The sequence below is a fragment of the Hippocampus guttulatus genome, chromosome 1 (genome assembly GCF_054856545.1).
Source record: "Hippocampus guttulatus isolate MCC_2025c chromosome 1, RoL_Hgut_1.0, whole genome shotgun sequence".
Lineage (NCBI taxonomy): Eukaryota > Metazoa > Chordata > Actinopteri > Syngnathiformes > Syngnathidae > Hippocampus > Hippocampus guttulatus.
Genome location: NC_141261.1, coordinates 1100001 through 1116198, shown reverse-complemented (window position 1 = coordinate 1116198; position 16198 = coordinate 1100001). Strand labels below are relative to the sequence as shown.

Below are 16198 nucleotides of genomic sequence, written 5' to 3'. Positions count from 1 at the left end.
GTTTTTGGAAGAATTGTTCACTAATTGTGGCTGTCAAATTGCTGCTTGTTGTGAGCTGATTCTACAACGTTTTGTGTGATTCACAAATCTGATTCCATAACAAATTGTTATTTTTTGTCCGCACTTTAAGAAGGTTTATTGATTTTAATACGTTTTGTTTCATGATTTTCGGGGCACAAATCTGATTCCACAAAAAATTTAAAATCGGCTAACTGACAACTTGTATCTTGAAAAACTTGTATGATTGACTCATATCTCAAGGCACCGCTGTACTGCATTAAACCTTGTCTAGGGGTCTTGCCGAGCTTCCCAAAATCTCCTCGAGCTAGCTAACGCCACTAAAAACATTCCTCAACACGAGAATGAATGCATTTACCAATTGGAACCAGCTTTTTGTAAAACTTCAAGGGCGACTGAGGACCATCTGCAATTTTTATGTTCATGCTTGAGATTAACACACTAGTGGCCAAACTGCATCTGTGTCACTGCACACAGCCAGTCCCAAATATGGTCCTGCCAGAAACGCCTGCTAAATCACAATCAAAGTGCAGGCAGATCAAATAAAATAATATATTCCAGCCTGTGCTTTGCCCTTGAGGCAGCCATGTTTTTAGTGGGTTTGTGTTTATGTGTGTTGGGTGTGTTACAAACACACTCCATAGTCCCCAGACAAGCGTTCCCAGCTCTGGAGAAATACTGCTGCGATGGTGATTGGTTGAGGTTTGGGGCGGGGGTTTAGATTTCGAGATTCCCCTGCCGGTAATTTAGCACAGATGACTGCTCTTCTCTCGTTACACACGCCGGCAGTCTTTACCTCCCTTCTCAGTACATTGTGGAACAAACGTTAGAATGCATACCTTACTGACTTCCCGCCTACACAGTACACATAAAGACACCATTTTGGGATGGGAAGAGTTTCATTTCTGCAAGTTACCAGGCGATGACTTCGACAGCAGTACACCCGTTTGCCAACAGAGGGCAGCAGTACAACGTCTAAATAGCCAACTCAAATCGAGACGTTCAGAATAGTGTACAGGCCGGATTATAGTCTTGTCCTTTCTGTTTGCAACTATCAACTAGTTATGGCTTTGTTTGAGAATTGAATGCGTAGGGTACATGTCCGAGTGTGCACTTTGTCTTGTTTTAGCTGTGTGTGTTTAATGCTCGGCATGTTTGCACGTTTGCACTGAGGATTGAGAGGAAGACATTTCATCTACGCTGCATGACATACATAAAGCATATTTGACAATAAAGATGACCTTGACCTTGAATTAAGGGCAGACTTGTTTCAAGTAACATGTATTTTTCCCCGCTAAACTTCACAAGTAAACTACTATGCTGCACTAGGAACACTACTAGGTCCAAATAGCAGCCATGTGTCACATACCGATACCCATCTTATCAATGATTTTGAATAAATGCTGAAGTATCTTATGCCCTCACTAGTAAGGCATCTCAGCATACTAGTACCAAGCAAATCGAAATGCTGAATCTGCTTTCCATGAAGCTGTTTGCACCTTCATTCACCGCACCAGAAGAATAACTAAGCACTAGTAGATGAACTGTCTTTTACTAGTAACCTTCTTTTTTCCCTCATTAATTCTGCAGAAAACCAGGACAACTTCAACATTACTCTACGGGTAGGACACCTGCATGTTACTGGTGAGGCAAAATTACTACCGTAGTGAGCATTTTGGTGCTACTGGTGCAGGACAGTAGTTCAACAGTGATATTTAGTTGCATAACATGAGCCCAAAAGCAACACTGGTCGTAGAGAAAACATTGCTATTGGGACACTCTTTCGATTAGTGGGCTGAAGTGAAGATAGAGTGTATTAGTACATGACATGGTCAGAGTCCTTCTGACCCTCGTCTGCATATCGATCTTTTAAAATACATCTTTGATCCGATTCTGCTGGTGAAATTTAGCATTTGAAGTAGTGTAATTCTCATCCAACCACAAAGCTCAAGTTGATCTTTTGAGTCAATGCTGTCGGAGAATTGCTCTTGTCACGTGCCTGGAATTCCTCGCAACAAAGACTTGAAGTTGATGCCGTTGGGTACCTCAGCGGTAATCAACAGCGCTAACATTCCTCTGTGTTTCATGTAAGACAAGCCATGTTATGGCGCGCTCGTAAGAGGCAACACGGTGAGTGAGTCAATGCCAGAGGAATTCAATGTTGATAAGACTACCTCTTGTCTTGTTTCATACACTTCCGATGTAGGGTGTATTACACTCCATCATTGTGTTAGATATAACTGTCAATAAAATTATATTTCCCTTTTTGCACTGTCACTTGATGATTTATGGATTGTGTGAATTTGATAGCTGATGAACATCTCGAAGCAACAGTTGGAGTACTTGGCCTCAAGAAATGGAACGGTTTTTTATATATATATATATATATATATATATATATATACCTGTATATATATACACACACACACACGACTCTCTAGAAAATGGATGGATTACTCACAGATCAATAGATTGTACAATTAATTTTTGTGGGGGCGACAAGTGGGGAAACCTGGTGAATATCATCTCATTAAAAATAGGTCATTAATTCATTAAAATTGAACTTGATACCATTTGGGGTCCAGGTTGACATCTCAAATACTGTACTGTTACAAACTCAAAATATTTTTAACATTCCGTATAATCGTGTGTTCTTCCGCCCATTTTAAAATAAATAAATAAATAAAAAACAATGACAGACGCAGCAAAGTGATGAAATCCAACACGGAGTATCCTGGTGGGGTCCAAGTAAGATGTGTCAACATAAGACGGAGCGCTGCAATTACCTGGCAGAGACACTGATGGTTCACAAGGTTAATCACTCCATTTAACCTGCAAACTGCAGCTACCGTGTTATTTCGCAGAAAAAAAAGTCACGATAGTCCACCGCAGATAAATGCCGATATCATTTTTAAGAGATCTGCCGACAAGATGCGAGCAAGACAGCATAAGCGGTGCTGCAACTGGATTTGGCACATTATGAGAAGAGAACCAGACGGCATCTCAAGCGCAGTCATGGACACACCGAGGATGAAGAAAGAGAGGATGCGCCAAGACCACCTGACATCACAACGTAGAGGAGTCAATGAAATCTAAAAACCGGATATGGGGAAGAGCCTGGAAATGACCAAAGTGGAGGAGGACCTTGGTTTCTGTCCGACATGCCCATAAACATAACGGGCACTCAGTAAGTAAGATTTGAAAGAGGCCAGCAGCCGAAGGCAACCACTACCTTTCCCAGAACTGCAGCTGGAAAACATAACACGGCCAGTCCCACAAAACACCTTATGAGGAGCCCGTTGAGATGGCAGATGTGATAGGATGAACTGGAAGATGGGGACCAAAACACCCTTTCAACTCCAAGTGAGAGCTCATCACTCTGCTTCGTTCGGCTCCTTGACTGTAATACTCAAATGGCAGAAAACATCGCCGCTGCCTTTTTACCATCTTTGACAACACTTCAGTTCATGCATCGAGTCACTTACACAAGCAAATACTTGCTTAATACGCCAATTTCTTGTATTTTTTGCAAAAATATATTCCCGTGCATCCGTTTTTTTTGATTCTACATATCAAACAAGACCGGCGGCAAACTGATGCACGCCGATGCCACAAAGCAAAGCACTTTATCAATAAAGCCGATTGTGCAACAGGAAGGGTTGCAGTTTCCTCCTATATTGGCCTTGCCAGCCTAAAATGTACCGCCACCCTTCAAGCTCCCACATGTCCCAGAAGGCTTTTCAAAGATAAACTAAACATGCACACCAACTGTGAATGTGACTGAGGATGTGCGTGTGGGTCTGATTGTGTGCATGTGCTTCTGATTGTGTGCATGTGCATCTGTATTCCTGCTGGGAAGAACAAAAAAAAAAAACCCCGAGAGGGGAAAATCTAAGCGAACCGCATTTCCCAACCTGCAAAGCCCCTTTGCAACTTCCAGCTGTATCGGATCTTTACTGAAATCCAAAGTGATGATGCATAGAACATCTGGAACAAGAACACTCCGGAGTGGAGCGTGCACGGCCACACACGCATGCGCCCACATGCACAGGTACCAAAGCATTGCAGATGAGTGCTGGATTAGATGAGGATCCTCTTTGGATTGCATTTAAGCAAAGCAAACCAGGTGCGATTGAAACGATAAAGCGGACGCTTGGGGCTTTTCACAAGTCCAACACACACAAACACAAACACACACACACACACATGTATTTATATAATCTATTTCTTTTCGTAGTTCAATTCCAAACGTGAAACTCAAAACTTGTACTGAAAAAGTAATTTAATTCCATGATTAACTCACTTTGTCCCTTGGTGAATTTTCATTTACTGTAAAAGCCGTCATCATCATAACTCTAAAAATCTAAAATCATAAACGACTTAATTCTCTGTGTAGTGAATACACCGAATATGATTGAGTTGAATGGAAAAAAAAAAGAGCTTTTCATCTTAGCCACACACAGACAGACAGACACACATGCACACCGGACTCATGTGTTTACTGGATTCAATTGTTTTGCTGAAGGAAATAAATCTCGTGCATGCAAATGAAAGTTACCTGGGTACTGAGTGTGTATCCTCTGGAGCCCCAACAGCAGGATGATGATGATGCAGAAGCAGGTCTGCGGGGTCAACCACCTGTTTTGTCCACGCATTCTTGCAGCCACTTCAATTGTCGGGGTTCCCCCCCTCCCCCAGAGAGAATAAAGAGGATTTCCTGTCAGAAACCTGGGGGACGGCGCCCGGTCATCCCCGGTTGACTGTTAAGCAGTGTCTGGGGAGAAATAAATCACAGAGAGCACAGCTTTCCCCGACCCTGCGTCCACCCATGCGGGTTGCGCTCCGAACCACACAGCAGTGCCAAGCGAGAGTCGTATGACAACTTCCTTTGCGGTGCTTTTCAAAGTAAGTGTCCGAAGGCCAGCGGCCGCCTCTGGAAATGCAGCTCGTGAACATCAATGGAAAGTAGACTTTGAATGTGCAAATCGGCAGATTATAAGCAGCGTGTTTGTACACACCTCACAAAAACCTTTACTTGGCAACTTAGTTTTTACTTTCTCAACTTTCGAATGCGCTGTCCAACAGTTAAATGCCCAAGTGCTTTCTGCACTAATATTGTTCTCTTAACAGGAAGCATTTTAGGGCACTTTTATAATACCAATAAAATGAAGAATACGTAAAAATTCCAGTTGAGTTTTCGTCAGCCAATGAACAGCTCAGGAGACAAAACGTGAGCATTTTCCATACGCTTGACTGCATTTGTTCACTGTTCAGACACGTCTTTTACCTGTCAAAGGAGCAAAGTAAGGCCGCATTCTTTCCAGAGTGAAAAGCTCAGGAACGAAAGCTGGGGGCTATGGGGGGTGTTGACGTCTTTTTCCATTCGAGTTCCGGCAAAACTCGCCAATGAACTTCAACAAGCTAAATTAGACTGCAGGTAATTGATGGTTTTGCTTCCTTGCTAAACATCACGCATCATCTTTTCAAGTGAGTGCGAGGCAGAAGGCAAATGACGGCCAGAGCAGCAGACTGTTGGAACATGTCCTCTGTGAGAGGTAAAGAACACAAATATCCCTTTTAGCTCCAGCTCCTCGTCTTGACTGTCAGTACCCTGTCTGCACACGTTAAGACCACTTGTCATTGCTGTCGTTTTCCACCTCGGGGCCTCAACACAAAATTACATTCAAATCCCATCTCTCTTCTCGCTGCCAGAATTGTTTATGGGCACAATCCGCCAAATGTGTTCTGCGCGCATTTGCTTTGTCTGAGCATGGAACCCGACGCGGAGCATTGAAAAACAAACCTTTTTGTGATTCAAAATCTTAAAGACAAAGAGAACCAGTGCATTTCAACCCTTTACATTTTATTGTCTTTGTTCTCTGGATTTTACAAATATGAGACTCTTGCAAATCAACTTCAAATGTGCAACACAATGGCATCATGGACTGTGGACTGGACCGTCCGTCAGGTCCTTCTTCCCTTGCTCTGTCTCCCCAATCCCAAGCCTGACTCCTCCCTGCTTCCCTGCAGGTCAGAAAGCAAGACCTTGAACGTGAGCTCCAAGGAAAGTAGAACAGTATCTTTGGATGAGGTGGGCCACAACTGCTTCTTTTTAGAATGCCTCATCTTGCCATGTGGGGTTTGGGGAAAGCACAGATAATTATGGCATGCAAGACTCACATACAGACCCACTGGCACACAGGTATATATTTTTTTAATATAGAAAATAAAGTCTCTGGCTTAAGTACTGAGGCCACGCTTAAATTGGACACTGCCAAGCGCATTTATGATACACCCTCAAACTGCTGACAACAGAGGTATCAGTTCTAACGGTCAAACCCATTTTAACACAACAGCTGTCTTTTCATACTCAATACATCTGGTTTGAAGGACATATGTCACTTGAATATTAGTTCTTCATCTACATCGCTTCACTACAAATGCATGTCCTTTTCATTAAAACAACTTGAAAAAAAGTGGAGGGGAGAAAGCCATCCCATTCTATCCAACTGCAACACACATCTCAATATGGCACAAGTGTCTTCAAAATGACCTAAATGCATCATCACTGGTGGTGGTGGGGGGGGGGGGGGGGTCACACCATATCTAAAAATGCTAAGACATAAATCTTCACGACAGAGCCAATTTTTTTTTCTTCAAGAAGAAACATGCCACTCCGCAAAACCTTTTCAAGAAGTAAAACAAAATCAAAATACATCATCCGAACCGCTTAACAACACTGCAAGTGAGCAGCTCCGAGCTGTAGGCTGACCTTGAGATCAACTTGTCATTCACCAGAGAGGCTGCACATTGTGCAAGAGAGGATTTTACTCCTCACTTCTTTGGAAGGTCACGTGACTGTCCATTAGTGTAAACGTAAAAGGATTATACACATTTTCTGCCTTCGTTGAGTGACCCCGCCTAAGTGTAGCCGTGTGTCACGTCAAGACACCGGATGTGCTTATCATGACTGTTGGTGCAGCACTCCACCATGAGCCCCAACCACAAAAAAAAAATAATAATAATAAAACTTGTTGCATGTTTCCATGTTTGTCCAAGGAGAATTTTTTTTTAACCAATGCTTCTGGACTGTGAAGACGTTGCCTTCCCGCACTTACTTTTGCCCACACACCAGATTCCAAAGAAATATTTTACTCTAAAATAAGGGCATTTTGACTGACGAAAGTCAAAGAAAATGCCTCGTTGTGTAACACAAACTCTCCAAATCAACCAGCAGTCAAAAAGAAACATGGAAGGAAAAAGTAGTGGTTGTTTAGGTGGAGAAAATGACTGGGTGTCGGCTCTCCTCAGCATCCCATCCCGGAGGTGATCATGCTCTTGTCTGTTCAAAGTCTTTGACCTTTAACCCTTGACTCCCCTGATTCCCTCCTCTTCCCTAGTGACAGCTTCTCTCTCTTTTTCTCCTTGCACAGAGGAGGGGCGAGGGGTGTTTCTCAATCAGCGTAGTGCATGATGGATTCGACGTAGTTGCCTGGGAAAAGGCCCGTGGTTCCGTTCATCACACCCTCGTACCAGCCGTCATCGTTCTTCTTGATCACGTAGATGATGGCGCCCTCCTGGAAGGACAGTTCATCTTCTTTGTCGCGATTGTAGTCGTAGATGGCCACCACTGTGGGACAGCGCGAGGAGGAGAGTCACCTTCTTGTCAAGCGCTTTACGTGAGCAGCTAGTTAGGCCAGTGATCATCAGGTGTACCGCAGAAAATTCACCTTCACTTATCGTAACATTTTGGGCTCACTGGGCTGGACGTTTGCGTCCATTGTACCTCGCTTAATATTGTTTTTTTGGGAAACCATTTTAGCGATGGTAATGCAAATGTATGAAACATCCCATTGCCAAGGCTGGGGAATTTTGTAATGCCCAATTTGAGCTTTAAATATGCCATAATATACTGTCGTGTTTATATTCAATTGTACCTGTTGGCCAAATAAGATCCACGAAAACTTGCTTGCAGTCCTTATGATTAACTACCGTATTGGCCCGAATATAAAATGGTGTTTTTTTTTGCATTGAAATAAGACTGAAAAAGTGGGGGTCGTCTTATATTCGGGGTCTACACATTATACCCATTCACGACACTAGATAACGCCAGATATCATTGAAGCAAATGCTGAACTTGACTCCCCAGGCCAAAGTGATCCGCTGCCACGGAGAATAAAAATAGCGGTAGCACGAAGAAGAAAAATAAAAAAATAGCAGTAAGAAGGAAAAGAGAAGAAATGATTGAAGAGATAACAGAAAATGGAGAAACGTAGTGACAATCTGGAGAAAAGTGGGTCGAAGATCGGCCAGGCGAACCGGCAGCTGAGGAGAAGTTACGATGTAATTTACATTTCGAAAACCGGAAACCATTCATTTACGATTGTGATTGCACTTTGGATTTGAATGAGGCAAAATAACATGCTTTTTCTCTCAAATATATTGTTAGCATCATTGGTTTCAGATGTACTGAAATTATTTTCTGTATAAAAATGAATTTGGTGTTCAAAAAGTCATTTTTCAAACTTGAGTCTTGAAAAAGAGGGGGTCGTCTTATAATCAGGGCCATCTTATATTCGCTGCTTTGGTAAAATGGGTCTCATTTTAAACACATCACCGTAACCTTTTTTTGGAGTTCTGTACAGACCAAACATTCATCAATTTTTGGACAAGGGAATTATTCCGTGTGATATTCTTAGTTGACAAAAGGAGTGTTTGATGGCTGACTACACTTGAATGTGTATCAACCTGTTGCAATTCACAAAACACAATTTCACTTGTGGCTTCTTGCGTTCATCAGCTTTGTGTCAACTGAACAAGCCCCGGTTTCACATACCGGTAAGTACATTTGAGAATAAATTGAGACCAGGTCATGACTCTTTCGGAATATATCTACTTTTTGTGACTTTCTCGGTGGTGTGTAATATTTTTCTAATGTAACCGTATCCATATAAAAGGTTGGAAAGCACTGAAGGAACCAATGTAGTTTGAGCCAACCTTTCTCCAGGTAGCTGCGTGGCGCCCAGGGCGGGTCCTCCTCTGCATACGGATCGCTATACTCCACCACTGCCGACTCCTCTTCTTCCTCATCATCTTCATACTCCTCCGGTGGGGGAGGAGGAGGTTTAGCGTCCTCAAAGACTGGCTCGTCTGCAAGGGGCGGTGGAGGTGGCACATCGGAGACTGGTTTGGGAAAAAATAAAGCAAATTTAAAATGTGTAAGCACGCTACCATAACAAAGTAGCATTTGGAATAGACATGAGAAGTGGTCATTCCCATGCATTAAAGGAGAGGACGATTACATGCTGTTTTTGCCCCACCAGGAAAAGGACATGCATGGATCAAAATGGTCAGATTCTTATTGGTCAATCAAGGAAACATGCTTTTTAGTCACTCATCTAACATATGAAACACAAACATTGCTAGATGGCAATCTTTAGCCCATTTTCCGCTACACCCAATCTACTCATTTTTTCTACAATAGCACTTGGCTCCACACGCCCGAGTTTGCGGCAGCCCACTTTACAATAGAAAAGAGGACTCATTTCAAATTGCACCGGTCGGAATTAAACAAAAAAATCAACAACAGAATGGAACGAATGGAATGTTCTAAAAATAAAAGCTGAAGGCTCATACTTTCACAAAAGCGTTGTAACAAAGGAAAAACAACTTCACATGACTTCTTAATTAAGGTCAATGAGGCAGAGAGCACATCCATCCATCCATCCATTTTCAACACTGCCTATCCTGAACAGGGTCACGGGGCGGGGTTCTGGAGCCTTTCCCAGCTGGCTTCGGGCGGAAGGCAGACTACACCCTGAACTGGTCGCCAGCCAGTCGCAGGGCACATTTAGAGACGAACAACCATTCACACCCACATTGTCACCGAGTGGGAACAGATCCCACACAGCACGCTCACAAGCCAGGAGAGTGTGCCACTACAGCATCAGTGACTTTTGCAGACAGCACAACAACCATCCATTTAAACTTTGAATATTGAATGACAGCATTCGCATAATTGAATGTGTGTTGTGTTGTAAGAAAGCAAGATGAGCATGATCAAGAATATGAACATAAACGTTTGCGAGCTGGATTCGAGCCACTGACCAAGTAAAAAAAAAAAGGCAGATGCTGCAGAATTCAACCAATCGCCGTATAGACTCTTTTGTTAACTAGTGCCAAATTTAAAAAGAAAAAAAACGTTTCCCTTTTCTTTTTGAGCTGTAGCCTCAAATTTAGCTCTGCAAAGCTCGTTGCAGCAATGGGGAACCTGTTCAATATCTGACAGGTGATACCTGTTGATATCACCATACTTATAGGTGCACTGTATCTGAACAGCACAACTGAACAGTTATTGCAACTCAGATGTAGTATCCCATCCTACCAAATACTGACAGTGGAAACGCATCTGTGACATGGCAGGTAGTTTACGTGTTGTGGGAAAGGGGGCTTTAATGTTCCGTCAGGTATTCTATAAAAGCAAAATCAAGTGAGCAAGGATGACACCTAGAGGCCATGCTGATTTCAAGCAAGTCAGAATACAACAGACAGGTGGTTAATGGAAAATGTAGTTCTTTAGTCACGACACCTTCCAGAGACTGCGATACAGAAAAGTGACTTTGAGACTAAAATTCCCCACAACGGCAGATGTTGACACACTATAAATGACGCGCATAGGAGATCATGCAGAAGGCACTAGAACCACTTACTGGTCTCCTGAACTCGGGCCACAAAGCCCATCAGGGGCAGCTGAGGGGTGATCTGCATGGTGGGGGGAGGGGGCGCAAGGGGGCCTGCAATTGCCAAAACAATGTTCAAATACGGAGAAGAGGGCACGATCAGAAGGCTATCGCGCAATTTCAACCTATTGTAATTTTTTTTCGTATGAATATCTGACATGTACAATGTTGGCCCGCAGATTCACACTTCACATTTGTGCATTTTTTTTCTGTAACCTATCCTTTGTTATTTGCTCAAAAACTCACCTAATCATTATTTTTGTGCTTGGGGTATGATGCAAGTATCACTTCGGTGCGATTTTGTGTCATTTTAGTGCCTTGGAACAGTATGTTGAAATGAACTGAGCTCGCTGAATTGCTTTTTCGCCATCTCGTGGCAATTATAAACCCTTATAAAGGAACCATTAATTCGGTGTGTCTGTATGTAAAGGAGGCAGGAAGGATGCAATGCTATACAGAACAGCAAGGAAATGAAAAACAAACCATCCATGGAGACAGCAAGTAATATTATTGTATAATACTTCTGAGAGTCTCAACTTTAACACAGAGGCTGGAGCTCATTTTACCCCAAAACTTGGGGGAAAAAAGGACCCCCCCCCCCCAGTTGCACAATGCACACACAAACACAAAAATGATAAAATATTGTTTATACTTTGATTCTGGGCAAAGTGTGGTCCACCATTGAGCTGGTTCTGATTTGGTGCGGTATTAGGCTGGCCGGTGACCGATGAGGGGCGGCGGTACGGCAGAGATCCTCCGACATGGGCATTCTGGGGTGGCTGCCCCGGGCGGTTCATGCTGTAGAATTGAGGAGCACCTGCAGGGAAGGGAATCGCCACCAAGAGCCAACAGAGGACATTTAGAGAGTGTTTTATCGTCGCACTTTCAGAGAGCTTTGGAAAAAAGGCTCCGCTTTGGAATATTTGCACAAGACCAAAAAAAAAGTACTCGCACAAGCACAGAAAGGCTGAATTGTCATGCGCAATATAACAAAAACAGGTGCTGTGAAGGATGGAAATATACAGGGCGAACATGGGAACAGAGGAAGCATTAACCGGACATGCAAGTCCAACACATGTGCATCTCCAAGTGCTCCTCAGAACTTCTACACATATTTTTCCTGAATGAGATGTGAATTTTCTGATCATATTCACAGCTTCAAAACTCTGCGTATGGATCACAAAACTCAGCCGAGATGATGAGAGTGTGGGCGGGCTTTCCACATTGGCCGACACTCACCTTGTGCAGAGTTTCCATAAGGAGCGGGTCCTGTGCCAGTGGGGGCTGTGGAGATGGGGAGCTGGGGAGGGGGCGGGGGTATATGCGGGATCTCGGCAGGTGGGTTCGAGGCCTGGGGGGGGCTTTCAATGACAGGGGCTATGGGACCAGGGGTGGTGGCAGTGTTGGGTGTAGGTTTAGTTGTGTTGGATGGAGCAGGGGCTGAGGGAGTGTTGATGTTGTGAAAAGGTGAGCGAAAGGAGGAAGAGGAGAAAAGAAGGGTGAAGGAGAGGAGGAACGTTCTACAACCTTTCAGGATTATCCACATTCTCATCTGAGTTATAGTCTCAAGAGTGCGCGGAAGCCAAAAACTAAGCAGTTTAGTCAGAATAATTGTGAGCAGGCAAAACAAGGGTCATACCTGGGAAGGCAGTGGGCGGGGCCGGGGTGGGTACGGCGATGGGTACCCCGACACTGCCGCTGCCGCTGTTCTCCCGGCTACTGCTGCGACTGCTGCTGGGGTGGCTGCCTCCGCTGCTCCCGCTGCTGGTGGCAGGTCAGCAAAGATGTCAAGACGCACACCAACGACAATCGCCATCAAAGCCGCCGCATTGGGATTTCAGCTCAAGTCGCTACGGCTCGGACTTTTATGATAGCAAGAACCATCACGGAGAAACGCACTCCAATGATGTCACAGATATCGAAAGCAGCTCAGCAAAAGACGCACGGCAAACGTCAGCACACAAAAGACGAGACGTGACGCGCTGGAATAGCAGAAAGCGGAATTGCAGTGAGATGAGGATGGATGAAATTAAAAAGAGTCAAAAACCTCTCTTTTACTTTATTGCCATTGCTCTTGTACCACAGCGCAACAGATGGAGACAGTTTTCTGTTATCCTACAGCAAACCATCATCCCGAATAAAGGTTTCTTCTCGGAGAGGATAGGTTACATGCGCCTCGTTGTACTGCTGCTCGGTATTTTGATATTGCTTTCATTCCAGTACAAGCCATGCCAGTCTGGGTTTCACCATGTGTGGAAGAATAAGGAGACGGGGGGGGGTTAAAGTCAGGACTCCAAACAAGGACTATTCAGCGGTGTGGGTCAAGTTTAAGTGTAGGAAAGGAGACGAATAAAAGGGATTGGGGAAAGCTCAACAGGGCCTGTGTTCTACACAAATAGTGAGGCATGCTGGGAAGGGGGAGGGGGTACCTGTACGTGCGGTTCCTCTGATTAACAGATGCACTGCGTGCTGGGCTCGGCAGGGGGTGCGCCAAGTTGCGCGTCGGGCTTGAGACGTAGTCGTTAGGGACAACGGGAGGACGCACCGGCTCGAGCGTCCTATATGGGGAGTGTCTCCTGTGAGAGGGTCAGGAGTTGGGGGGTGGAGGGGCATCCACAGAAAATTGTAGGAGAGGGGAAGGGGGAGAGCGGGACACAAACAAGTGCAAACTTAAAGAAAACGGGAAACGACAGGTGGAACACTGGGGCTGGCTGGGGTGAATCCAGAAGGTAGCAACAGCTGTGCGGAACCAATGCAGAACTACACTGCCTGAAACAAGAGTCGGTCTCAAGCTATTAAATCAAGAGCATAAAATGCTAATAGGCTGAAAAGACAAACAAAAAATACAAGTGACACTGTATTTTGGGGGGCATGGGCACTAAAACGAAGAACTCCTGCAGAGTGGACAGCTAGCAGTTCACGTATAAAGGTGTCGTAATGGCAAAATGTTGCTATGAAGAATATGCGGCAGCCAAGAGTGGGCAAGCCGGAACCGAACACAACTGAAGGCGAGTTTAAAAAAGAAAAATATGTCAGTCTTTAGCCAAAGACTGCAGCACTGGCCCCGTCATGGAGGTGTAGCTGTGGTGACATGCTTCTTACAGAGACAAACACCAAGACCACACTCCAGAAAGTCACTGAGCAGATGGAACAAATCCAGCAGACAATTCTCAAGATCAGCCACACGCAGACACATGAACAAAGACAGTGCGCCCGAGACTCAGAAAGGTCCCCAAAGTGACAAGAACGCCGAGTTTTTCAGCTGCAGGAGCAGACAACCCCTGGGATTAGAGACACGTCGACAGAACAGTCGGACGCACACAACAAAAACAGGGTGAAAAGCTGCCGCTTTTAAAGATTTTGCTTCGGATGGCAAAGCACGCCGCCCGGCTAAGCACAAGTACAGTGTACAAACGTGCACACGCAACTATGCGGTACACGTCCTTGTTTTGTTTCTGCTTTACTCCGTGAGAGAGCGCGTGGTTGGGTGAATTGTTGACTTGCTGCCATCTGCGTGCACTTGCAAGGCAAGTGGGCAGGGCAAGGACCACAAACAAAATACATGTTTATCGGAACAATCAAAGAGATGACATACCCAAGGGTCCCTTTCCCACTCATCGGTGGGCTGGGTGGCTTCTGTGTCGGTGGGTTCGTGCGAGGGAGTCCACCTCCGGCTTTCATGCTCTGAGCACTGGCCTACAGACAGACATTTGTTATGAAAAGGCAGCTCTCTCCTCGTAGGAGAATTTGACAAACAAACAAAAACACCTTTTAAGGGAGTAGTTTGAAATTTGAAACCCGTTTAAAATCACAACTTGTTGTTTCCCTTGGTAGAAGTGACTGATGAAATCCAGTGTACAGGATTTTAATTTGGAAAAATGACCAACTACTCCTTAAAAAGGAAATCCAAGTACTTCCACAGCAATTTCCAACGACTACAACGACAAGAAAAGCATCATTCAGAAATCATAACGCCTTCTTTCTGTGAGAGGCTAGCTTTAAAAATCTTACCTTAAACCTTTGCAACCACTACGGTTGATTACAAAGATTAAATAAGGTGAGCAGAGAGAGAGAGAAAGAGAAAGAAAATCAGCAGATTAGTGCGCATTAGAGAAAAGGAAAACAACGGACCAAGAGTTATTTTCTTATAAAAGCCTGAACAAACTTGAGCAGAAAACGAGCATTTTAAATCATCATTGTAAAAAATAAATAAGCAAGAACGGAATTTGAAAAAAAAAAAAAAGAAAAAGAAAGATTAAGCCTTTCTGGGTGGTGGCCTGATGGTGCCATGAACCAGCACTGATCTTGTATATTCATGATATAAGATGATACGTTTCAATGATTATTTCAAATTTAATGTCTTTAATGACTTTTGTGTAGTTGCTTTTTTTGCATGTTTATGTTCATACACGCCCCTACACACCCGTCCGCCGCCTCAGGTCTGCGGACCAGACCTTATTAGAAGTACCAAGAACTAAACCGAGGCTCAGAGGGGATGGAGCCTTTTCTGTTGCTGGTCCCTCTCTCTGGAATGACCTCCCACTGAACATTCGGCAAGCCTCCTCGCTGCCCATCTTCAAATCCCTCCTCAAAACTCCCTTGTATCCTTTGGCATTCGACTCAGCACGACTTAGATTTGTTCTTGGTTTTACTGTTCGGTGCTTTCTACCGTCTTTGTTACCGATTTGTTTTACTGTTTATTGTATATGTTAAATTGCTCCATGTACAGCACTTTGTATGCAGCGATGGCTGTTCGAAAGTGCTCTATAAATACAACTGAATTGAATTGAATTTATCTAAATCTAACTGATTATTTAACATCTCATTTTCTGGGCCTTGTATCTTGTTCAAGCTATTCCTTATGGAAGGATTTAACCAGATGCAAAAAAAAAAAAAAAAGGTGGGGAAACGGGGGGCAGCACCGTAGAAACATCAATGACGATTGAGCAATTTAAGGGGATAAATCTCAAAATATTGAAGATTTAAAAGAGCAAAAATGTGTTGATTTCATTGTCTTCATTTATGAAAAGTGTACTGGCCCAGTCAGGCCACTGTTAACCCCGATCAATTCAAAACATTTTGTTGCACTTTATTGTAACTAAGTAACTTAGTCAATTCATCTGACAAAGTCCGGCCCAGAACAAGGTTGCGGTGGTGTCAAAACTAGAAAGAAGTATGTGTTTGAAAGACACGAGAAATAATACTCAACCCTTTGATTTCTCTTTACCTTGACTCCATGGCCCATGTCATCCAACAGGCTGTAGTCAATCGGCTTGCGGATGTAGCGCACGGGCCTCTCTTGATTGGCCGGGGCGATGATCTTGTGTGTGCGGGATGTGTTCTTGTTGGTGGTGAGGATGCCAATCTCCCGCCTGGCCACCTTTTCTTTGTGAATGTCCACCGTCTGAGTACATGTACACATTTTCTTACATTGTTAGAAC

General features: G+C 44.0%; 2 protein-coding genes across 17 annotated transcripts in view; both read right to left on the bottom strand.

The window, feature by feature from the left end:
- The window catches only part of LOC147209958 (collagen alpha-1(XVIII) chain-like), a 29257-nt gene extending 24400 nt beyond the window's left edge, over window positions 1-4857 (bottom strand). The window contains exon 1 of the mRNA XM_086125519.1: window positions 4577-4857. Within this exon, the coding sequence (XP_085981645.1) occupies window positions 4577-4673 (97 nt within the window). The 5' untranslated portion in view covers window positions 4674-4857. The remainder of the gene's footprint in view (window positions 1-4576) is intronic.
- Window positions 4858-5860: 1003 nt separating this feature from the next.
- The window catches only part of abi2b (abl-interactor 2b), a 14225-nt gene continuing 3887 nt past the window's right edge, over window positions 5861-16198 (bottom strand). The window contains exons 3-12 of one of the 16 annotated variants that reach the window (XM_086124120.1): window positions 15985-16161; window positions 14769-14786; window positions 14353-14453; window positions 13187-13333; window positions 12397-12521; window positions 11997-12197; window positions 11410-11574; window positions 10728-10811; window positions 9016-9201; window positions 5861-7648 (exon numbers count right to left, since the gene is read on the bottom strand). In XM_086124120.1, coding sequence (XP_085980246.1) covers window positions 7473-7648; window positions 9016-9201; window positions 10728-10811; window positions 11410-11574; window positions 11997-12197; window positions 12397-12521; window positions 13187-13333; window positions 14353-14453; window positions 14769-14786; window positions 15985-16161 — 1380 coding nt within the window. In that variant the 3' untranslated portion in view covers window positions 5861-7472. The remainder of the gene's footprint in view (window positions 7649-9015; window positions 9202-10727; window positions 10812-11409; window positions 11575-11996; window positions 12198-12396; window positions 12522-13186; window positions 13334-14352; window positions 14454-14768; window positions 14787-15984; window positions 16162-16198) is intronic. The other 15 variants (XM_086124190.1, XM_086124354.1, XM_086124701.1 and 12 more) reach the window with 15 other exon arrangements.